This window comes from Pelodiscus sinensis, chromosome 1, assembly GCF_052426305.1.
Source record: "Pelodiscus sinensis isolate ZL-2025 chromosome 1, ASM5242630v1, whole genome shotgun sequence".
NCBI lineage: Eukaryota > Metazoa > Chordata > Testudines > Trionychidae > Pelodiscus > Pelodiscus sinensis.
Window position 1 is genome coordinate 360,955,445 of NC_143052.1, and position 23,068 is coordinate 360,978,512.

A 23,068-nucleotide genomic window follows, 5' to 3' on the forward strand; every position below is an offset into this window, starting at 1 on the left:
GTCCCCGGAGGGCGGGTTTAGCGGTGCAGTGCCCCCGGATGGCGGGTTTAGCGGTGCGGTGCCCCCGGAGGGCGGGTTTAGCGGTGCGGTGTCCCCAGAGGGTGGGTTTAGCGGTGCCCCCGGAGGGCGGGTTTAGCGGTGCCCCCGGAGGGCGGGTTTAGCGGTGCGGTGCCCCCGGAGGGCGGGTTTAGCGGTGCGGTGTCCCCAGAGGGCGGGTTTAGCGGTGCCCCCGGAGGGCGGGTTTAGCGGTGCCCCCGGAGGGCGGGTTTAGCGGTGCGGTGTCCCAGGAGGGCGGGTTTAGCGGTGTCTCCGTAGGGTGGGTTTAGCGGTGCGGTGTCCCCAGAGGGCGGGTTTAGCGGTGTCTCCGTAGGGCGGGTTTAGCGGTGCCCCCAGAGGGCGGGTTTAGCGGTGCGGTGTCTCCAGAGGGTGGGTTTAGCGGTGTCCCTGGAGGGTGGGTTTAGCGGTGCAGTGCCCACGGAGGACGGGTTTAGCGGTGCCCCCGGAGGGCGGGTTTAGCGGTGCCCCCAGAGGGCGGGTTTAGCGGTGCGGTGTCTCCAGAGGGTGGGTTTAGCGGTGTCCCTGGAGGGTGGGTTTAGCGGTGCAGTGCCCACGGAGGACGGGTTTAGCGGTGCCCCCGGAGGGTGGGTTTAGCGGTGCGGTGTCGCTGGAGGGCGGGTTTAGCGGTGCCCCGGAGGGCGGGTTTAGCGGTGCGGTGTCCCTGGAGGGCGGGTTTAGCATCGGGGTGCCCCGCTTGGCATAGGTCAGCAAGGTGTGGGCGCAGACCTGGGGGCTTGGGGAAGAGCAGAGGACAGGGGAGGGGCAATGGGCGTGATGGCAGTGGGGCTGCTGGAAGCAATTTACTTCCCTGGTTTGGGGTTCAGGGGCGAGGACCCAGACCCAGGATCATAGAACCACAGGGCTGGAGGAGACCTCAGGAGTCATCAAGTCCAGCCCCCTGCTCCAGGCAGGACCAACCCAACTCAATCAACCCGGCCAGGGCTGTGTCCAGCCGAGACTTAAACACCTCTTGGGATGGAGACTCCACCCGCTCCCTAGGGAACCCAGCCCAGCGCTTCCCCACCCTCCTAGGGAAAGAGTTTTTCCTAATATCCAACCTGGACCTCTCCCACCACAACTTGAGACCATTGCTCCTTGTTCTGCCATCTGTCACTACTGAGAACAGCCTCTCTCCATCCTCTTTGGAACCTCCCTTCAGGAAGTTGAAGGCTGCTCTCAAATCCCCCCTCACTCTTCGCTTCTGCAGACTAAACAGACCCAAGTCCCTCGGCCTCTCCTCATAGGTCATATGCTCCAGCCCCCGAATCATTTTGGTCGCCCTCCACTGGCCCCTCTCCAATGCTCTGCACCGGGTTCCTGTTGACCAGTGGGGGGGGGAGCTTTTAGGGGTGTGCAGCTGCCCAGGATCCTGTCCTGGGACACTTGCTGCGGGAGGCTCCAAGGTCACAAGAGCAGGCTCCTGGCCCTGGAGACGGGGGCCCCAAGCGCGGGACACTCACTCCATTTCCCTCCTTCAGTCCTTGGTGAATGCAGTCCAGTCCCTGCCCCTCCGTGCCCGGCCCAGGGCGGGGGACCGGCTACAGGGACCCACAGCCCCCCACGCCCCGGCCCCTCCGTGCCCGGCCCAGGGCGGGGGACCGGCTACAGAGACCCGCAGCCCCCCACGCCCCGGCCCCTCCGTGCCCGGCCCAGGGCGGGGGACCGGCTACAGAGACCCGCAGCCCCCCACGCCCCGGCCTCTCCGTGCCCGGCCCAGGGCGGGGGACCGGCTACAGGGACCCACAGCCCCCCACGCCCCGGCCCCTCCGTGCCCGGCCCAGGGCGGGGGACCGGCTACAGGGACCCGCAGCCCCCCACGCCCCGGCCCCTCCGTGCCCGGCCCAGGGCGGGGGACCGGCTACAGAGACCCGCAGCCCCCCACGCCCCGGCCCCTCCGTGCCCGGCCCAGGGCGGGGAACCGGCTACAGGGACCCACAGCCCCCCACGCCCCGGCCCAGGGCGGGGGACCGGCTACAGGGACCCACAGCCCCCCACGCCCCGGCCCCTCCGTGCCCGGCCCAGGGCGGGGGACCGGCTACAGGGACCCACAGCCCCCCACGCCCCGGCCCCTCCGTGCCCGGCCCAGGGCGGGGGACCGGCTACAGGGACCCACAGCCCCCCACGCCCCGGCCCAGGGCGGGGGACCGGCTACAGAGACCCGCAGCCCCCCACGCCCCGGCCCCTCCGTGCCCGGCCCAGGGCGGGGAACCGGCTACAGGGACCCGCAGCCCCCCACGCCCCGGCCCCTCCGTGCCTGGCCTAGGGCGGGGAACCGGCTACAGGGACCCGCAGCCCCCCACGGCCCGGCCCCTCCGTGCCCGGCCCAGGGCGGGGAACCTGCAGCCCCATTCGTACAGACTGAAAAAGGCAACTCTGCTCCGGAACTTTCCCTGCGTTGGAAGTTGGAGGAGGAGCCCGACGGGATAGACTCTTGTCTGCAGAAGCTGATGGTCTGAAGAGCTCTCCCCACGCTCGCGCCTGTTTAGCGCCTGCAAAGGAAGGAGGCTCTCGCTGTACAACTGACAGTCGCCGTCACTCTCCCCACGCTCGCGCCTGTTTAGCGCCTGCAAAGGAAGGAGGCTCTCGCTGTACGACTGACAGTCGCCGTCACTCTCCCCACGCTCGCGCCTGTTTAGCGCCTGCAAAGGAAGGAGGCTCTCGCTGTACGACTGACAGTCGCCGTCACTCTCCCCACGCTCGCGCCTGTTTAGCGCCTGCAAAGGAAGGAGGCTCTCGCTGTACGACTGACAGTCGCCGTCACTCTCCCCTCGCTCGCGCCTGTTTAGCGCCTGCAAGGAGGTAGCGGAAAGGAAGGAGGCTCTCGCTGTACGACTGACAGTCGCCGTCACTCTCCCCTCGCTCGCGCCTGTTTAGCGCCTGCAAGGAGGTAGCGGAAAGGAAGGAGGCTCTAGCTGTACGACTGACAGTCGCCGTCACTCTCCCCTCGCTCGCGCCTGTTTAGCGCCTGCAAGGAGGTAGCGGAAAGGAAGGAGGCTCTCGCTGTACAACTGACAGTCGCCGTCACTCTCCCCTCACTCGCGCCTGTTTAGCGCCTGCAAGGAGGTAGCGGAAAGGAAGGAGGCTCTCGCTGTACAACTGACAGTCGCCGTCACTCTCCCCTCGCTCGCGCCTGTTTAGCGCCTGCAAGGAGGTAGCGGAAAGGAAGGAGGCTCTCGCTGTACGACTGACAGTCGCCGTCACTCTCCCCTCGCTCACGCCTGTTTAGCGCCTGCAAGGAGGTAGCGGAAAGGAAGGAGGCTCTCGCTGTACAACTGACAGTCGCCGTCACTCTCCCCTCGCTCGCGCCTGTTTAGCGCCTGCAAGGAGGTAGCGGAAAGCCACTTCATTCCCCAATGGCGAGGGGACGTGTGTGGAACCTGGCTGCCAGCGCGAGGCTGTGACTGCCGAGCTGCGGGTCCAGCACCCTGACGGGGGTTGGCTCGGCCTGCCTGGGCAAGGTGGGCGGCTGCCACAGGGGGGCCCGACGGTGGGACAGCAGCTCCCGCCGCACAGCAACAGGCCTCCCACTGGCACCAGCCCCGCGCATGCTGCCATGACCCGAGTCCTGCCAAGGCCGGAGCCCCGCCTGGGCAGAGCAGTCCCCTCCCTGCGAGCTGAGGGACGGAGGCTGCCGGAGTCCCCGGCTGTCGGGCGCCTGCCCAGCCCCCGGCGTGGCCCCCCGGAGCCTCAGAGCTGCCTGTGCCCAGCAGGGCCCCTGCGCCGCCACCACCACACTCAGGACAACTTCGCACCGTTTATTGGGAGTTTTACAGACCGTGGGAGCTCGGGGGAACCTGGCGCCGCGGCTGAGGAAGGGCCACAGCACCCCTGAGTCGCTGGCTAGGGCGGGACAGGCCTGACCCTCCCAGCGCGGAGGCCGAGGGGCCCGGCTGGCTCTGTGCAAATGGGCAGGCTGCAGCCAGCAGCGATGTGCCAGTCTCTGCCCATGGTGGGGGAGAGGCCGAGCCCAGAGCAGCACCAGGGCTGTAGTGTAGGGGGGAGAGAGCAGCTGACTCCCCCGAAATGCCAGAGCCCAACTACACAAGGGGGGAGCGGCTGGCCCGGCCCAGGGCCTCAAGCCAGGCCCCACTGCCCCCAAGAACGGGAGACCCAGGGAGGGGAGGGCAGAGGCCAGCCCTGGGGAGCGGGAAGCAGGACAGCAGACACTGGCCCCTCCCAGCTACCCTGGAGGCCTTGAAAAGGGCTGGGGGCTTGGGTGTAGGGCAGGACAGGCTGCCCCCCGGCCTGGGGACGATGAGTGATCCCGGCTGCCCCACAGCTGCACAGGGAGCTGTACCCCTAGGGGCAGCCTTGGCTGGGGACTGAACTGCAGGGCAGGCTGCAGATGGGGGTGGGGGTCGCAGATGGGGGTGGGGGTCCCACCCTTCTCCAGCCCCCCAGTCACAGAACCCAGGGGGGCCCGGTCTGCGGGGCCCCTGTACCCAGGGGGGCCCGGTCTGCGGGGCCCCTGTACCCAGGGGGGCCCGGTCTGCGGGGGCCCCTGTACCCAGGGGGGGCCCGGTCTGCGGGGGCCCCTGTACCCAGGGGGGCCCGGTCTGCGGGGCCCCTGTACCCAGGGGGGCCCGGTCTGCGGGGGCCCCTGTACCCAGGGGGGGCCCGGTCTGCGGGGGCCCCTGTACCCAGGGGGGCCCGGTCTGCGGGGGCCCCTGTACCCAGGGGGGCCCATCTCCCTCGCCATCCCAGAGTTCAGGCCGCTCACGGCTCCTCCAGCCACGAGGGCTTCTCCGTGCCGGGCGCCTTGAGCTGCACGTGGAAGCGGCGCAGGGTCTGGGCCAGCTGCTGCTGGTTGCCGGCGAAGTAGGCGGAGACGGCGCCGTGGAACAGCAGCAGCTGCTTGTGCATCACCTTGATCTGCGGGGAGGCAGAGATCAGCCCGGCCCTGCGCCCCCAGCCTGCCCCCCAGCCCGACCCTGCGCCCCCAGCCTGCCCCCCAGCCCGACCCTGTGCCCCCCAGCCCGGCCCTGCGCCCCCCAGCCTGCCCCCCAGCCCGACCCTGTGCCCCCCAGCCCGGCCCTGCGCCCCCAGCCTGCCCCCCAGCCCGACCCTGTGCCCCCCAGCCCGACCCTGCGCCCCCCAGCCTGCCCCCCAGCCCGGCCCTGCGCCCCCAGCCTGCCCCCCAGCCCGGCCCTGCGCCCCCAGCCTGCCCCCCAGCCCAGCCCTGTGCCCCCCAGCCCGACCCTGCGCCCCCCAGCCTGCCCCCCAGCCCGGCCCTGCGCCCCCAGCCTGCCCCCCAGCCCGACCCTGTGCCCCCCAGCCCGACCCTGCGCCCCCAGCCTGCCCCCCAGCCCGGCCCTGCGCCCCCCAGCCTGCCCCCCAGCCCGGCCCTGCGCCCCCAGCCTGCCCCCCAGCCCGGCCCTGCGCCCCCCAGCCCGGCCTGTGACCCAGCCTGCCCCCCAGCCCAGCCCTGCGCCCCCAGCCTGCCCCCCAGCCCGACCCTGTGCCCCCCAGCCCGGCCCTGTGACCCAGCCTGCCCCCAGCCCAGCCCTGCGCCCCCAGCCTGCCCCCCAGCCCGACCCTGTGCCCCCCAGCCCGACCCTGCGCCCCCAGCCTACCCCCCAGCCCGACCCTGTGCCCCCCAGCCCGGCCCTGCGCCCCCCAGCCTGCCCCCCAACCCGTCCCTGCGCCCCCAGCCTGCCCCCCAGCCCGACCCTGTGCCCCCCAGCCCGACCCTGCGCCCCCAGCCTGCCCCCCAGCCCGGCCCTGCGCCCCCAGCCTGCCCCCCAGCCCGACCCTGTGCCCCCCAGCCTGGCCCTGCGCCCCCAGCCTGCCCCCCAGCCCGACCCTGCGCCCCCAGCCTGCCCCCCAGCCCGACCCTGTGCCCCCCAGCCCGGCCCTGCGCCCCCCAGCCCGGCTCTGTGCCCCCCAGCCTGCCCCCCAGCCCGGCCCTGCGCCCCCCAGCCCGGCCCTGTGCCCCCCAGCCTGCCCCCCAGCCCGGCCCTGCGCCCCCCAGCCCGGCTCTGTGCCCCCCAGCCTGCCCCCCGGCCCGGCCCTGTGCCCCCCGGCCCGCCCCCCAGCCCAGCCCTGCGCCCCCAGCCTGCCCCCCAGCCCGACCCTGTGCCCCCCAGCGCGGCCCTGTGCCCCCCAGCCTGCCCCCCAGCCCAGCCCGACCCTGTGCCCCCCAGCCCAGCCCTGCGCCCCCAGCCTGCCCCCCAGCCCGACCCTGTGCCCCCCAGCGCGGCCCTGTGCCCCCCAGCCTGCCCCCCAGCCCAGCCCGACCCTGTGCCCCGCAGCCCAGCCCTGTGCCCCCAGCCTGCCCCCCAGCCCGGCCCTGTGCCCCCCAGCCCGACCCTGTGCCCCCCAGCCTGCCCCCAGTCCGGCCCTGTGCCCCCCAGACTGCCCCCCAGCCCGGCCCTGTGCCCCCCAGCCTGCCCCCCAGCCCTGTGCGCCCCAGCCTGGCCCTGTGCCCCCAGCCTGCGCCCCAGCCCGGCCCTGTGCCCCCCAGCCTGGCCCTGTGCCCCCCAGCCTGCGCCCCAGCCCGGCCCTGTGCCCCCCAGCCTGCGCCCCAGCCCGGCCCTGTGCCCCCCAGCCTGCCCCCCAGCCCGACCCTGCTCCCCCCAGCCCGGCCCTACGCCCCCAGCCCAGCCCTGTGCCCCCAGCCTGCCTCCCAGCCCGACCCTGTGCCCCCCAGCCTGCCCTCCAGCCCAGCCCTGCGCCCCCAGCCTGCCCCCCAGCCCGACCCTCTGCCCCCTAGCCCAACCCTATGCCCCCAGCCTGCCCCCCAGCCCGACCCTGTGCCCCGCAGCCTGCCCCAACCCGGCCCTGTGCCCCCCAGCCTACCCACCAGCCCAGCCCTATGCCCCCAGCCCGACCCTCTGCCCCCCCAGCCCAACCCTATGCCCCCAGCCTGCCCCCCAGCCCGACCCTGTGCCCCCCAGCCTACCCACCAGCCCAGCCCTATGCCCCCAGCCCGACCCTGTGCCCCCCAGCCCAGCCCAGCCCTGCGCCCCCAGCCTGCCCCCCAGCCCGACCCTGTGCCCCCCAGCCCAGCCCTGTGACCCAGCCTGCCCCCCAGCCCGGCCCTGCGCCCCCCAGCCCGGCCCTGTGCCCCCCAGCCTGCCCCCCAGCCCGGCCCTGCGCCCCCCAGCCCGGCTCTGTGCCCCCCAGCCCGACCCTGTGCCCCCAGCCTGCGCCCCAGCCCGGCCCTGTGCCCCCCATCCTGCGCCCCAGACCAGGCCCCCAGTCTGCTCCTGAATGACACCCAAGCATGTTCCCCAATGGCCCCCCAGAACCTCCCAACCCCCAACAATCCATCCCCCCCTCCCATGCTGGCACATCCCCCACCAACCCCCAGCAACCCAGCCCCCTCCCGCCTGGCACATCCCCCGCCAGCCCCCCAACACCCGCCAGCTCCCAGCAACCCAGCCCCCTGCCAGCCCCCAACACCCGCCAGCTCCCAGCAACCCAGCCCCCCCGCCAGCCCCCAACACCCGCCAGCTCCCAGCAACCCAGCCAGCCCCCAACACCCGCCAACTCCCAGCAACCCAGCCCCCCGCCAGCCCCCAACACCCGCCAGCTCCCAACAACCCAGCCCCCCGCCAGCCCCCAACACCCGCCAACTCCCAGCAACCCAGCCCCCCCGCCAGCCCCCCAACACCCGCCAGCTCCCAACAACCCAGCCCCCCCGCCACCCCCCCCCCCAACACCCGCCAGCTCCCAGCAATCCAGCCCCCCCGCCAACCCCCCAGCAACCCAGCCCCCTCCCGCCTGGCACATCCCCCGCCAGCCCCCCAACATCCGCAGGCCCCCAGCAACCCAGCCCCCCGCCAGCCCGGCCCTGCCTCCGCATGGGAAGAGGCTGCTGCACCCCCAGCCGCAGCCCAGGGCCCCACCTTGTTCTCCTCCAGGAACTTGAGCTTGACGGCGACGTCGGCGCGGAGCCGCTCGTACTTCTCCCGGTGGCTCTGGAAGTGGCTCTGGGCGGCGTCCAGGCGGCTCAGGGTGCTGGCGTCCCGCGGGCCCAGGCTCAGCTCCTCCAGGTCCGTGCGGTAGGCGTCGTACTCCAGCCTGCAGGGGGCACGGTCAGAGCCCCGCCCCCGCCGGTCCCCAGCCCCGCCCCGCTCTGCCAGCCCCGCCCCCCCTCTGCCAGCCCCACCCCCGCCCTCCTCTGCCAGCCCCGCCCCCCCTCTGCCAGCCCCACCCCCGCCCTCCTCTGCCAGCCCCGCCCTCGCCCCTGCCAGGCTCTGCCAGCCCCACCCCCGCCCTCCTCTGCCAGCCCCGCCCTCGCCCCTGCCAGGCTCTGCCAGCCCCGCCCTCGCCCCTGCCAGGCTCTGCCAGCCCCACCCCCGCCCCCCCCCTCTGCCAGCCCCGCCCCGCCCCCCTGTGCCAGGCTCTGCCAGCCCCACCCCCGCCCTCCTCTGCCAGCCCCGCCCTCGCCCCTGCCAGGCTCTGCCAGCCCCGCCCCCCGCTCTCTGCCAGCCCCACCCTCGCCCTCCTCTGCCAGCCCCGCCCTCGCCCCTGCCAGGCTCTGCCAGCCCCACCCCCGCCCCCCCCTCTGCCAGCCCCGCCCCGCCCCCCTGTGCCAGGCTCTGCCAGCCCCGCCCCCCTGTGCCAGGCTCTGCCAGCCCCGCCCCCCTGTGCCAGGCTCTGCCAGCCCCGCCCCACCCCCCCTGCCAGCCCCGCCCCCCTGTGCCAGGCTCTGCCAGCCCCGCCCCACCCCCCCTGCCAGCCCCGCCCCCCTGTGCCAGGCTCTGCCAGCCCCGCCCCACCCCCCCCTCTGCCAGCCCCACCCCCGCCCTCCTCTGCCAGCCCAGCCCAGTCCAACCCCGCCCCGCCCCCGCTCTGCTGGTTGTATCCACAGACACGTTTCATTGGGTCAAAGGCAGAACCTGCCCCCACAGCTGGGAATGCGACTTCTGGGCTAGCGGTTATGACATGGAGGATGCGGGGGAGGGGCGCCGGGCAGGTCCGTGTGGGGGAGGGGCACCAGGCGCCGGGCAGGTCCGTGTGGGGGAGGGGCACCAGGCGCCGGGCAGGTCCGTGTGGGGGAGGGGCACCAGGCGCCGGGCAGGTCCGTGTGGGGGAGGGGCACCAGGCGCCGGGCAGGTCCGTGCGGGGGAGGGGCACCAGGCTCTGGGCACATCTGTGGTGGGAGGGGGCCGGGGGCTGGCCAAGCAGGGTGCCGCGTTCCTGGGGGTTCGGGGGAGCAGGCGGGTCCCGGGGCACACACTGGGGGGGGCTGGCCCGGCCGGGTGCCGCGTTCCTGGGGGTTCGGGGGAGCAGGCGGGTCCCGGGGCACACACTGGGGGGGGGGGCCTGGCCGGGTGCCGCGTTCCTGGGGGTTCGGGGGAGCAGGCGGGTCCCGGGGCACACACTGGGGGGGGCTGGCCGGGTGCCGCGTTCCTGGGGGTTCGGGGGAGCAGGCGGGTCCCGGGGCACACACTGGGGGGGGCTGGCCAGGCCGGGTGCCGCGTTCCTGGGGGTTCGGGGGAGCAGGCGGGTCCCAGGGCACACACTGGGGGGGGCTGGCCGGGTGCCGCGTTCCTGGGGGTTCGGGGGAGCAGGCGGGTCCCGGGGCACACACTGGGGGGGGCTGGCCAGGCCGGGTGCCGCGTTCCTGGGGGTTCGGGGGAGCAGGCGGGTCCCAGGGCACACACTGGGGGGGGCTGGCCGGGCCGGGTGCCGCGTTCCTGGGGGTTCAGGGGAGCAGGCGGGTCCCGGGGCACACACTGGGGGGGGCTGGCCAGGCCGGGTGCCGCGTTCCTGTGGGTTCGGGGGAGCAGGCGGGTCCCGGGGCACACACTGGGGGGGGCTGGCCGGGCCGGGTGCCGCGTTCCTGGGGGTTCGGGGGAGCAGGCGGGTCCCGGGGCACACACTGGGGGGGGGGCTGGCCCGGCCGGGTGCCGCGTTCCTGGGGGTTCGGGGGAGCAGGCGGGTCCCGGGGCACACCCAGCGGGGGGCTGGCCAAGCAGGGTGCCGCGTTCCTGGGGGTTCGGGGGAGCAGGCGGGTCCCGGGGCACACACTGGGGGGGGGGCTGGCCCGGCCGGGTGCCGCGTTCCTGGGGGTTCGGGGGAGCAGGCGGGTCCCGGGGCACACACTGGGGGGGGGCTGGCCCGGCCGGGTGCCGCGTTCCTGGGGGTTCGGGGGAGCAGGCGGGTCCCGGGGCACACACTGGGAGGGGCTGGCCCGGCCGGGTGCCGCGTTCCTGGGGGTTCGGGGGAGCAGGCGGGTCCCGGGGCACACACTGGGGGGGGCTGGCCCGGCCGGGTGCCGCGTTCCTGGGGGTTCGGGGGAGCAGGCGGGTCCCGGGGCACACACTGGGGGGGGGCTGGCCTGGCCGGGTGCCGCGTTCCTGGGGGTTCGGGGGAGCAGGCGGGTCCCGGGGCACACACTGGGGGGGGCTGGCCGGGTGCCGCGTTCCTGGGAGTTCGGGGGAGCAGGCGGGTCCCGGGGCACACACTGGGGGGGGCTGGCCGGGCCGGGTACCGCGTTCCTGGGGGTTCGGGGGAGCAGGCGGGTCCCGGGGCACACACTGGGGGGGGCTGGCCGGGCCGGGTGCCGCGTTCCTGGGGGTTCGGGGGAGCAGGCGGGTCCCGGGGCACACACTGGGGGGGGCTGGCCGGGCCGGGTACCGCGTTCCTGGGGGTTCGGGGGAGCAGGCGGGTCCCGGGGCACACCCAGCGGGGGGCTGGCCGGGCCGGGTGCCGCGTTCTTGGGGGTTCGGGGGAGCAGGCGGGTCCCGGGGCACACACTGGGGGGGGGCTGGCCCGGCCGGGTGCCGCGTTCCTGGGGGTTCGGGGGAGCAGGCGGGTCCCGGGGCACACACTGGGGGGGGCTGGCCGGGCCGGGTGCCGCGTTCCTGGGGGTTCAGGGGAGCAGGCGGGTCCCGGGGCACACACTGGGAGGGGCTGGCCTGGCCGGGTGCCGCGTTCCTGGGGGTTCGGGGGAGCAGGCGGGTCCCGGGACACACACTGGGGGGGGCTGGCCTGGCCGGGTGCCGCGTTCCTGGGGGTTCGGGGGAGCAGGCGGGTCCCGGGGCACACACTGGGGGGGCCTGGCCGGGTGCCACGTTCCTGGGAGTTCGGGGGAGCAGGCGGGTCCCGGGGCACACACTGGGGGGGGCTGGCCGGGCCGGGTGCCGCGTTCCTGGGGGTTCGGGGGAGCAGGCGGGCCCCGGGGCACACACTGGGGGGGGCTGGCCGGGCCGGGTGCCGCATTCCTGGGGGTTCGGGGGAGCAGGCGGGTCCCGGGGCACACACTGGGGGGGGCTGGCCGGGCCGGGTGCCGCGTTCCTGGGGGTTCGGGGGAGCAGGCGGGTCCCAGGGCACACACTGGGGGGGGCTGGCCTGGCGTTGCGTTCCTGAGGGTTCGGGGGAGCAGGCGGGTCCTGGGGCACACCCAGCGGGGGGCTGGCCTGGCCGGGTGCCGCGTTCCTGGGGGTTCGGGGGAGCAGGCGGGTCCCGGGGCACACACTGAGGGGGGCTGGCCTGGCGTTGCGTTCCTGAGGGTTCGGGGGAGCAGGCGGGTCCCGGGGCACACCCAGCGGGGGGCTGGCCTGGCCGGGTGCCGCGTTCCTGGGGGTTCGGGGGAGCAGGCGGGTCCCAGGGCACACACTGGGGGGGGCTGGCCCGGCCGGGTGCCGCGTTCCTGGGGGTTCGGGGGAGCAGGCGGGTCCCGGGGCACACACTGGGGGGGGCTGGCCGGGCCGGGTACCGCGTTCCTGGGGGTTCGGGGGAGCAGGCGGGCCCTGGGGCACACACTGGGGGGGGCTGGCCGGGCCGGGTGCCGCGTTCCTGGGGGTTCGGGGGAGCAGGCGGGTCCCGGGGCACACACTGGGGGGGGGACTGGCCGGGTGCCGTATTCCTGGGGGTTCGGGGGAGCAGGCGGGTCCCGGGGCACACACTGGGGGCGGCTGGCCCGGCCGGGTGCCGCGTTCCTGGGGGTTCGGGGGAGCAGGCGGGCCCTGGGGCACACACTCGGGGGGGGGCTGCCCGGGTGCCGCGTTCCTGGGGGTTCGGGGGAGCAGGCGGGTCCCGGGGCACACACTGGGGGGGGCTGGCCGGGCCGGGTGCCACGTTCCTGGGGGTTCGGGGGAGCAGGCGGGCCCTGGGGCACACACTGGGGGGGCTGGCCGGGCCGGGTGCCGCGTTCCTGGGGGTTCGGGGGAGCAGGCGGGTCCCGGGGCACACACTGGGGGGGGGGGGGGCTGGCCGGGCCGGGTACCGCGTTCCTGGGGGTTCGGGGGAGCAGGCGGGTCCCGGGGCACACACTAGGGGGGCTGGCCGGGCCGGGTGCCACGTTCCTGGGGGTTCGGGGGAGCAGGCGGGTCCCGGGGCACACACTAGGGGGGGCTGGCCGGGCCGGGTGCCACGTTCCTGGGGGTTCGGGGGAGCAGGCGGGTCCCGGGGCACACACTAGGGGGGCTGGCCGGGCCGGGTGCCACGTTCCTGGGGGTTCGGGGGAGCAGGCGGGTCCCGGGGCACACCCAGCGGGGGGCTGGCCGGGCCGGGTGCTGCGTTCCTGGGGGTTCGGGGGAGCAGGCGGGTCCCGGGGCACACACTGGGGGGGCTGGCCCGGCCGGGTGCCGCGTTCCTGAGGGTTCGGGGGGGCAGGCGGGTCCCACCCAGCGGGGGGCTGGCCGGGCCGGGTGCCGCGTTCCTGGGGGTTCGGGGGAGCAGGCGGGTCCCGGGGCACACACTGGGGGGGGCTGGCCGGGCCGGGTGCCGCGTTCCTGGGGGTTCGGGGGAGCAGGCGGGTCCCGGGGCACACACCGGGGGGGCTGGCCCGGCCAGGTGCTGCGTTCCTGGGGGTTCGGGGGAGCAGGTGGGTCCCGGGGCACACACTGGGGGGGGCTGGCTCGGCCGGGTGCCGCGTTCCTGGGGGTTCGGGGGAGCAGGTGGGTCCCGGGGCACACACTGGGGGGGGCTGGCCTGGCCGGGTGCCGCGACGGCCAAGCGAGGTGCCCAGGAGCAGGTGCACTGCTGGCTCTGACGGGGCAGCTCGTGCGTCTGTGCGGGAAGGACGGGCCAGGGGCTCGGGTTGTTTTACGTTTTCTGCCGGGCGGTTGCTCAGTGTGGCGGGGCAGCGGCCCCCAGTGTCCCCAAGGGGCAGCGGAGGAGCACCCCACGGCCCTGCCTGGGAATTCCCGCCCTGGTGCTACAGGGCGCCTGGCTAGAAAGGGCAGAGACTGCGTGGGGGGCACAGGACCAGCCCGTCGGGGGGGCCAGCCCCCAGGAGAAGGTTATAACAGTATCATGAGGGAGCCTCCCGAGAATCGGAGTGTCACAGGCCCCTAGAACTGGCAGGCACCTCAGGAGCCATCGAGTCCAGTCCCCTGCCCCCCGGCAGGGCCCAGCCTTGTCTCCCGTCGCTGGCAGGCGTCTGTGCAACCTGCCCTGGAGATCCCAGGGAGGGGGATTCCACAGCCCCCAGGCACCGTACCCCAGTGTGTCAGCCCCGGACAGGCGGGACGTTTTCCCTCATGTCCAACCTCAACCCCCCTTGCTGCAGGCTAAGCCCCTGGCTGCTTGGCCTGTCCTCGGAGGCCAAGCGGAACAATTCTCCCCTCCTCCCCGACACCCTTTTAGGTACCTGAAAACCTGGCACCCGCCTTTCCCAACTAAACAGCCCAGTTCTTCCAGCCTGCCCTCAGCTCCCGTGCTCTAGACCTTCAGGAATTTGTGTTGCTCTTCTCTGGACCCTCCAATTTCTCCACATCTGTCTGGAATTGTGGTGCCCAGACAAGAAGGTGGGGACTGAGGCATGTAAGGTGACGGTCTCTCACCCATGTCCCTCTCGGCCTGGCCTTCCTTCTACTCAGAAACCTTGGATTTTAGTTTCTAAAGCGCTGGCCCAGCGAGCTCCTTGGAGTGAGATCCAAGGTGTAAATTGTCCTGGGGACTGAGGCTGATCCTTTGGGACTGGGAGAACCTGTTGGGAGGTGGGGGATGGGTTATAACCTCTCCCCTGTGTAAGGGGGGCTGGGGGGGCACAGGGAGCACTGGGGTGTGTGAGGGAGGTGGGGGATGGGTTATAACCTCTCCCCTGTGTAAGGGGGGGCTGGGTGGGGCTCAGGGAGTGGTGGGAGGATGGGTTATAAGCTCTCCCCTGTGTAAGGGGGGGCTGGGGGGCAGAGGGAGCACTGGGGTGTGTGAAGGGAGGTGGGGGATGGGTTATAACCTCTCCCCTGTGTAAGGGGGGGCTGGGGGGCACAGGGAACACTGGGGTGTGTGAGGGAGGTGGGGGATGGGTTATAACCTCTCCCCTGTGTGAGGGGGAACTGGGGGGCACAGGGAGGACTGGGGTGCGTGAGGGAGGTGGGGGATGGGTTATAAGCTCTCCCCTGTGTAAGGGGGGGGCTGGGTGGGGCCCAGGGAGTGGTGAGGGGATGGGTTATAAGCTCTCCCCTGTGTAAAGGGGGCTGGGGGGCACAGGGAGCACTCGGGGTCTGGGGAGAGGTGGGGGATGGGTTATAACCTCTCCCCTGTGTGAGGGGGTCTGGGGGGGGCCCGGGGAGTGGTGGGGGGATGGGTTATAACCTCTCCCCTGTGTGAGTGGGGTCTGGGGGGGGCCCGGGGAGTGGTGGGGGGATGGGTTATAACCTCTCCCCTGTGTGAGGGGGTCTGGGGGGGGCCCGGGGAGTGGTGGGGGGATGGGTTATAACCTCTCCCCTGTGTGAGTGGGGTCTGGGTGGGGCCCGGGGAGTGGTGGGGGGATGGGTTATAACCTCTCCCCTGTGTGAGGGGGGTCTGGGGGGGGCCCGGGGAGCGCTGGAGGGATTTGCTTGTGAGGCTCCGTGCTGGCCGGGGGCAGCGGACGAGCTCTGGCCGGTGCCGCACAGGGAGGACCCAGGCTGGGGTCGTACCCTCTCGGCGGGGCCCACCCCAGTCCCTCTCTAGGACGCGCTGGGCCCGACGCCCGGCAGCCCAGGCCCGTGGCCCGCCCTTCGCTGGCCGTGTGCCCGCCCGCTCCCCTCACCTGGCCGCCTCGTACTGCTTGACCGTCAGGAGCGTGTCCTCCATGGTCTTGTTCACCAGCGTGTTGATGCTGGAGACGAAGAAGTTGACGGCCCCAAGCAGGGTCTCTCCGTTCTTACACAGCAGCTTCTGCATCTCCGCGTTGCAGCCGAACTCCTCCTGGGGGGCAGGCAGGGGCAGGTCCAGCCACGGCTCGGGCCAGGGCCGGGAGAGGTGGAGACTGAACTTGTCGAGCACTCGATACGAGTTTCATCCAATACTCGATTAATCGATAGGCAGCCTGGCCCCCTTCGCCTCCCTCCCCAGAGCCAGCCGGCCCTCGCCCCCTTCGCCCCCCTCCCCAGAGCCAACCGGCCCTCGCCCCCTTCGCCCCCCTCCCCGGAGCCAGCCGGCCCTCGCCCCCTTCGCCCCCCTCCCCAGAGCCAGCCGGCCCTCGCCCCCTTCGCCCCCCTCCCCGGAGCCAGCCGGCCCTCGCCCCCTTCGCCCCCCTCCCCAGAGCCAGCCGGCCCTCGCCCCCTTCGCCCCCCTCCCCGGAGCCAGCCGGCCCTCGCCCCCTTCGCCCCCCTCCCCGGAGCCAACCGGCCCTCGCCCCCCCGTACCGCTCCCCGGAGCCAGCCGGCCCTCGCCCCCTTCGCCCCCCTCCCCGGAGCCAGCCGGCCCTCGCCCCCTTCGCCCCCCTCCCCGGAGCCAGCCGGCCCTCGCCCCCTTCTCCCCCTCCCCGGAGCCAGCCGGCCCTCGCCCCCTTCGCCCCCCCCCCTCCCGGAGCCAACCGGCCCCCCCCCCCGTACCGCTCCCCGGAGCCAGCCGGCCCTCGCCCCCTTCGCCCCCCTCCCCGGAGCCAGCCGGCCCTCGCCCCCTTCGCCCCCCTCCCCGGAGCCAGCCGGCCCTCGCCCCCTTCTCCCCCTCCCCGGAGCCAACCGGCCCTCGCCCCCTTCTCCCCCTCCCCGGAGCCAACCGGCCCTCGCCCCCTTCTCCCCCTCCCCAGAGCCAACCGGCCCTCGCCCCCCGTACCGCTCCCCAGAGCCAACCGGCCCTCGCCCCCTTCTCCCCCCTCCCCAGAGCCAACCGGCCCTCGCCCCCTTCCTCCCCCCTCCCCGGAGCCAGCCGGCCCTCGCCCCCTTCTCCCCCCTCCCCGGAGCCAGCCGGCCCTCGCCCCCTTCGCCCCCCTCCCCGGAGCCAGCCGGCCCTCGCCCCCTTCTCTCCCCTCCCCGGAGCCAGCCGGCCCTCGCCCCCTTCGCCCCCCTCCCCGGAGCCAGCCGGCCCTCGCCCCCTTCGCCCCCCTCCCCGGAGCCAACCGGCCCCGCCCCCCGTACCGCTCCCCAGAGCCAACCGGCCCTCGCCCCCTTCTCCCCCTCCCCAGAGCCAACCGGCCCTCGCCCCCTTCGCCCCCCTCCCCGGAGCCAGCCGGCCCTCGCCCCCTTCTCCCCCTCCCCGGAGCCAACCGGCCCTCGCCCCCTTCTCCCCCTCCCCAGAGCCAACCGGCCCTCGCCCCCTTCTCCCCCCTCCCCGGAGCCAACCGGCCCTCGCCCCCTTCTCCCCCTCCCCAGAGCCAACCGGCCCTCACCCCCCCCGTACCGCTCCCCCCTCCCCAGAGCCAACCGGCCCTCGCCCCCTTCTCCCCCTCCCCAGAGCCAACCGGCCCTCGCCCCCTTCTCCCCCCTCCCCGGAGCCAGCCGGCCCTCGCCCCCTTCTCCCCCCTCCCCGGAGCCAACCGGCCCTCGCCCCCTTCTCCCCCTCCCCAGAGCCAACCGGCCCTCGCCCCCTTCTCCCCCTCCCCGGAGCCAACCGGCCCTCGCCCCCTTCTCCCCCCCCCTCCCCAGAGCCAACCGGCCCTCGCACCCCCGTACTGCTCCCCAGAGCCAACCGGCCCTCGCCCCCTTCCCCCCCCTCCCCAGAGCCAACCGGCCCTCGCCCCCTTCTCCCCCTCCCCAGAGCCATCAGTGCCTCGCCCTGTCCCCCTCCCCAGAGCCAACCGGCCCTCGCCCCCTTTTCCCCCCTCCCCGGAACCAGCCGGCCCTTGTCCCCTCCTCCTCGCCCCACAACCATCTGGCCCTGGACCCCTGCCCCTCCCCACCACGCCGGCGGCCCTGGCCGGGCCCATACCTGCAGCTCGGGGGATTTCTGGCTCAGGTCGGAGAAGGTGTCACCCAGGGCGTGCTGGGTCTGCACCAGGCTGTAGAAGTGGTGGGCAAGGGCCCGGGCCAGTTGCAGGACGCACTCGTACTTGCGCTTGGTGTCGCGCAGCAGGTCGATCTGCGTCTCCAGCTCCAGGTCCACAGTGCGGGAGCCCCGGCCAAAGCGCTCGGCCAGCAGCTGCTTGGTGCACTGCGGGGGCGAGAGCCCCCGGCCCCGAGCACGAGCCCCCACTGAGCATGTAGGAGGGTATTTGTACCCCAGCCCCCCGCCCCACGGGACAGCCCCCTCTGCCCCCCCGCCTCTTGGGACAGCCCCCCATCCCGCCGCCTCATGGGACAGCCCCCCCATCCCGTCGCTCCTTGGGACAACCCCCCCCCGTCCCTTGAGACAGACCCCCCGCCGCCCCACAGGACAGCCCCCCATCCCGTCGCTCCTTGGGACAGCCCCCCGTCCCTTGAGACAGCCCCCCCGCTGCCCCTTGGGACAGCCTCCCTCCACCTCCCCTGCCCCTTGGGACAGCCCCCCACCCCGCTGCCCCATGCGACAGCCCCATCTGCCCCCATTCCCACCACTCGTTTGGGACTGTCACGTTACTGGAGTTTAAGGGAAGCAGCCAGGTGACTGCTGCACCCCTGGGGGGTGTTTGCCCCAAAAGTGGGTACAAAGGGGCCCTGTGAGGTGTCAAACAAAAGCTACTTTCTTCTGAGTCTGTGTCTGCTCTTCATAGATCGGTTCCTGTCCGTGTGGAGTTAGGAATATGGACTCTGTGTGGAGACGGGACGTTTCTCTGCATGTGCTTGAGCAATGGGCTCAGCCTATGGACATGCTAATTAGCAAGGCTCCAGGGACAAGGGGCCTCCTAAGTACCAGAGACCCACCTGGGAAGGAATCCAGGTGCCTGGCCAGAGACCATGTGACTGTCTCCAGCTTGGAAGAAGCCGGGCGGGGGGGAGATAAAGATGTCATGTGGCCGACTCCATCTTGGTCCTCAGATCTGCTCCTGACCCCAGATGCGGCCTCACAGGGAATCACGAGCCGGGAAGAACTGTGGGCCCATCTGGATACAGGATATACACCAAGGACTTCTAAGCCAGCAGCTGTAACATCTCTGCTAGAGCCTGCCTCGAGAACTGGGAGATTCACTGCATGTAACGTACGATCCTTTAACAACCTCACTCTCACGCTTCCTTTCTCTTAGGGGGTGTCTAGACTACAGGGTTTTGTCGACAAAACTAAACCTGCGTCTACACTAGCGCTGAGTTCTGTTGACATAACGTCGACAGAACTCAGCAGTGTTGTCGACGCTGGTAAACCTCATTTTACAAGGAATAACGCCTTTTGTCGCCAGAAGGCGCTACTGCATCTACACTGTCCTTTGCGTCCACACTGTTATGTTGACAAAGCAGCTTGCGTTGTCGACAGAACTGGATGTGTCTAGACGCTCTTTGTCGACAGAAGCTTTGTCGACAGTATCTGTCAACAAAACTTCTGTCGACAAAACCCTGTTGTCTAGACGTACCCTCACTGATAAACCTTTAGATGTTAGATGCTAAAGGATTGGCCCAGCGTGATTTGTGGGTAAGGTCCGGAGGGGAAATTGACCAGGGATCTGTGGCTGGTTTCTTGGAACCGGACAGAACTTGTTCGGGGTAGGTGGGATTGGGTGCTAGGACCCCTCACCTGTGTATGAGGCCCGGGGCCATCTGGGGCACGGATATTGCTGGGGTGTGGGAGGGGTTTTGCTCGGGAGGCTTCAGGCAGGCAGCTGGAGCGCTCTGGGGGACTGGTGTGTGGCCTGTTTGGGAAGGTCTCCAGTCTGGGGCTGTAAGGAGCCTCGAAGTTGAGCAATTTGCCCTGAGCGGACGCCCTCAGCTGTGCCCAGACCTGGCCACTGTGGCATCTTTATCTCCCTTCCTGGTCTCTTCCAAGCTGGAGATAGTCACATGGTCTCTGGCCAGGCACCTGGATTCCTTCCCAGGTGGGTCTCTGGTACTTAGGAGGCCCGTTGTCCCTGGAGCCTTGCTAATTAGCATGTCCATAGGCTGAGCCCATTGCTCAAGCAATGCAGAGAAACGTCCCGTCTCCACACAGAGTCCATATTCCTAACTCCACACGGACAGGAACCGATCTATGACGAGCAGACACAATGGTTTTTTTTAAATGACTGGAGATGCCTGTCTCCTAGAACTGGAAGGGGCCTTGAAGGTCACTGAGTCCAGTCCCCTGCCTGCACAGCAGGACCAAGTCCCATCTGTCAAGGGGTAGGCCCCCCGGGGGCTGCAGCCCCCCTCTACTGGCCCGTGTGTCGGTCCAGGCCCTTCTCTCAGGGCATATACAGTACCCAAAGTCCCAAAAGTCTCGGCCCCTCTCTCAGGGCAAATATGGTATTCCCAGAGCTAGCCCCAAGTCCAGGCCCCCCTAGCAGGGTATATATGGTCTCTGGGGCCTAGCTCCGGAAAAAGCCCCCCCTGGCCGGCGTGTTTGCCGCGGAAAGGGGGGGCGGGGCACCCGGGGCCCCCCTCCACCGGGTCCCAGCAGGCAGGGTTCACGCTCCTGCCTGCTGGGTGGGGAATCCGGCAAGCCCTGGCCCCGGGCTGCTTCCTGCCGCTCTGGCTCTGGCTTCAGCTGCTGCAGGGACACCGGGGCGGCAGCCTGGGCCCCTTGCCGGGCTCCCCGCCTTTATATACGGCTCTGCTGGGAGCATGCCCAGCGGGGCCCTCCCAGCCCGGCAGCACGGGGCCTGCTGCCCCCCACGCCCCCCGGCAAAGGTTTGCCCCACAGACTCAGTAGAAAGTAGCTTTTGTTCGACACCTCACAGGGCCCCTTCGGACCAACTTTTGGGGCAAACCCCCCACCCCCCCCATGGGCGCAGCAGTGACCTGGCTGCTTCCCTTATACTCCGCTAACGTGACCGGGACAGCCCCCCCATGTGACAGTCCCTCTGCCCCCCGGCCCCCCGCTCCTTCGGGAGAGCCCCCTCCGGCCCCCCCGCTCCTTCGGGAGAGCCCCCTCCCGGCCCCCGCTCCTTCGGGAGAGCCCCCTCCGGCCCCCCGCTCCTTCGGGAGAGCCCCCTCTGCCCCCCGCTCCTTTGAGAGAGCCCCCTCTGCCCCCGCTCCTTTGGGAGAGCCCCCTCCGCCCCCACTCCTTTGAGAGAGCCCCCCGTGCCCCTGTCTCCCCCCGCCTGACCGAGGTGGAAACTCACCTTGTATGTGTTGATGCCCCATTTCTTGACAATATCAAACTTCTCCACAGCAAGACCCCGAGCGGCCTCGTCCCCCGCTGCCGTGGGGCTGGGCTGGGGCTGGTGCAGCCCGGAGCCTGGAACACACAGAGCACGGGGCTGGCAGGTCGGGCAGCGTCTCCTCCCAGGCCTCTTCGCTGCAGGTCTGGGCGCCCTACAGTGCCGCCCCACCAGCCCTTGGGGGACTGTCGCCAGCCGCATGGTGCTGCTGTGCCAATATCCCCCGCTCCCGGAGGCAGGGGATCCAGGGAGCAGCACGCTTGGGCACAGCCGCCTCCCGGTCCCCACCAGCGCCCTGGCTTGCAGAGTGGCTGTTGCTGGCACTCTGGCCGTGCCCGCCGGCCCAGCAGAAGAGGGGTGGCAGGGGAAGTGCCTCTGAGGGGTGACGGCCGCCAGGCCACAGTGCCCCCCACCGGCTGGAACAGTGGCACTTTGCCTATGCCCTGCAAGGCCCCCTCAGTGCCTCCACCCCACCCCACCCCACAGCAGGGCAGCGGCAGGAAGGCCCCGGCCTGCAGCAGACTCCCAGGGCCCGGCAGGGCTAAGCCAGCCATCTCCATCCTGCTCCCGGCAATGGGGCCTTGCCTTGGCTGTGTCCTGTGCTGCTCTGGTGGCGGCGCAAGGCCCAGACTCGGGCCTAGCACCATGTGCTGCTAAGGCAGCAGCGGGGAACCTGCCCCCAGGAGGGACTCATCTGGGACACCGATACTCAGAGATGAGCAGGCTTCATATTCCTGCCCAAACTGCTCGGCCCTCCTATCCCTCTGGCTAGTCCCGCCCCCCCAGAGTGGCCAGGCCACTCAAAGTCTTGCTAAGGCCTCAGTGACATCACGTGGTGGGGAGTTCCACAGGCTAACCACGAACCATGGCAGTCTTCCCTTTCCATGCCACGGAGCATCCCCCGGTCCCTGTGCTGTGTGACCAACCAGCTGCCCTAATCTTCCTCTCCCCATGCCCCACATCAGGATTTACCCTCTTCTCTCAGTGACATCCTGTGGCAAGGAGTTCCACATGCTAACCACAGAGCATGACACAGTCTCCCCTTTTGTCCCTTTCCATGCCATGTAGCCAACCAAATGCCTCAATCTCCCTCCCGCCGGCATTGGGATGTATACACCATGCTCAGGGCATGTCTAGACTCCATCCCTCTGTCGCCAGAGGGGTGTGAATTAGACAGACCAACATTGCTAATGACGCAGGGATTCCAATCTCCCGCACATTGCCGGCAAAAAGCAGCAGTCTAGACAGGAATTGGTCAGCAAGGAAAGCTGTTTCCGACCGATCCAGCAAACGTCGTTGCACGAGGCATAAGGGATCGGTCAGAAAAGGCTTTCCTTGTCGACCGACCCACGTCTAGACTGCCACTTTTTACCGGCAAATTGCCATGTCGGCCATTTTTATTCTAATGAAGCGCGGGCTATTGAAATCCCCGCGCCATTAGCAATGTCAGTCTAATTCACACCCCTCTGGCGACAGGGACGGAGTCTAGACATACCCTCAGTGACACAGTGACATAGTGGGACTGTATTTGGGCCATATTCTGTTGGCCTTGCGGTGCTGTATGTGAGTCTGCTGTTCTGTAAGGACTCCAGGTGTGTGTGCGTGCCTCAGTTTCCCTGGGCACAGTGCACTGTCTGGATGAAGACGGGGAAGCTGGGCAGGACTCACTGGGGAGGTCCTGAGGGCCAGGGAACAGTAGATAACACCCTGGGCCCGGGAAGGGAACAAAGGGGGCAGGGCTGACACCAGGCTGGGGACTAGGGTCTGGGGTATGGGTCAGTCTTGGCTGGTTTTCAGGACGAGAGGGGGGTATTGAGCAGGAAGGGGGAACAGGGCCCAGTCTCCCCAGGCTGGGCTGTACTGAACGTTCCTGGCTCCTGTAACAAGTCCAGGCTACGCTGTGTCTGTGTCAATGTGTAACTCCTGTGTTCTACCTGCTGCGCATCGGGGTGCAGGGCTGGGGACTCCCCCACACTAGAGGACAGTGGTGGGATGGACTGTACCCCGTGGACGGAGCATCTGCCAGGAAGTCACTGGGCACAGGAGAAGGAAGGGGGCTTGCAAGAGCCAGGCACTGGAGGCCATGGGACGCAGTTCCAGGAAGTGGAGAGGAAAGCAGCTTAACCCAAGTGGGGCCACGGAGAAGGGGTGCCCCCCCCCCCAGAAGAGGTTCCCCTGTGGACTGTGGGAAGTGATCCCAGGAGAGGGCGGTCTAACTCTGCGGGGAAGGGGGGCCCAGGAAGGGTTCTTCCTGGGAATCGTGGGGTGCTGCAGCATTGGCCGGTGTGTCTGCACCCGGGGAATGGAGGGAGATGGCCTACACCCGACTCCTGAAGGCAGGCGCCTTGGGGCTGTGCAAGGAGGGGGGCCTGCCCGTGGGGGAACTGACCAAGTCCCAGCTGATTGCCGGCTGGAAGAGAATGATCCTTCCAGGGGGCTGGATCCTGTCCCAGCAGGGAGCAGCCAGACACCCCTGGGGAGTTTCAGGCTCTGAGACAGGAGAAGGGGCAAGGAACTGCCTGACAGGCATGTGGGGCCCGCCAGGCCACGCTCCGCCAGCAGCAGTTCGTCCCAGGCAGGATCTCCTCGGCACAGCTGTGATGCCTGGAGATTGAGCTGCGGCTAAGGACGTGGAGGGCCGTGTGTCACGTTACTGGATTTTAAAGGGGTTCAGACAAGTCACGGCTGCGCCCACAGGGG

At 71.1% G+C, this 23,068-nt stretch overlaps 1 protein-coding gene and 1 long non-coding RNA gene across 8 annotated transcripts in view; both read right to left on the reverse strand.

The window, feature by feature from the left end:
* Nucleotides 1–3,798: 3,798 nt before the first annotated feature.
* The window catches only part of ARFIP2 (ARF interacting protein 2), a 46,409-nt gene continuing 27,139 nt past the window's right edge, over nucleotides 3,799–23,068 (reverse strand). For 6 of the 7 annotated variants that reach the window (XM_089775864.1, XM_089775865.1, XM_089775862.1 and 3 more), the window contains 5 exons: nucleotides 20,330–20,445; nucleotides 17,095–17,316; nucleotides 14,993–15,150; nucleotides 7,908–8,082; nucleotides 3,799–4,929 (listed from right to left, as the gene is read on the reverse strand). In XM_089775864.1, the coding sequence (XP_089631990.1) occupies nucleotides 4,774–4,929; nucleotides 7,908–8,082; nucleotides 14,993–15,150; nucleotides 17,095–17,316; nucleotides 20,330–20,445 (827 nt within the window). In that variant the 3' untranslated portion in view covers nucleotides 3,799–4,773. The remainder of the gene's footprint in view (nucleotides 4,930–7,907; nucleotides 8,083–14,992; nucleotides 15,151–17,094; nucleotides 17,317–20,329; nucleotides 20,446–23,068) is intronic. The other variant, XM_089775860.1, reaches the window with a different exon arrangement.
* LOC149526165 (uncharacterized) lies at nucleotides 14,366–14,843 on the reverse strand. Its single transcript, XR_016348585.1, has 2 exons — nucleotides 14,742–14,843; nucleotides 14,366–14,678 (listed from the first exon to the last, which is right to left on the reverse strand). It is a non-coding gene; the product is annotated as an uncharacterized LOC149526165 (long non-coding RNA).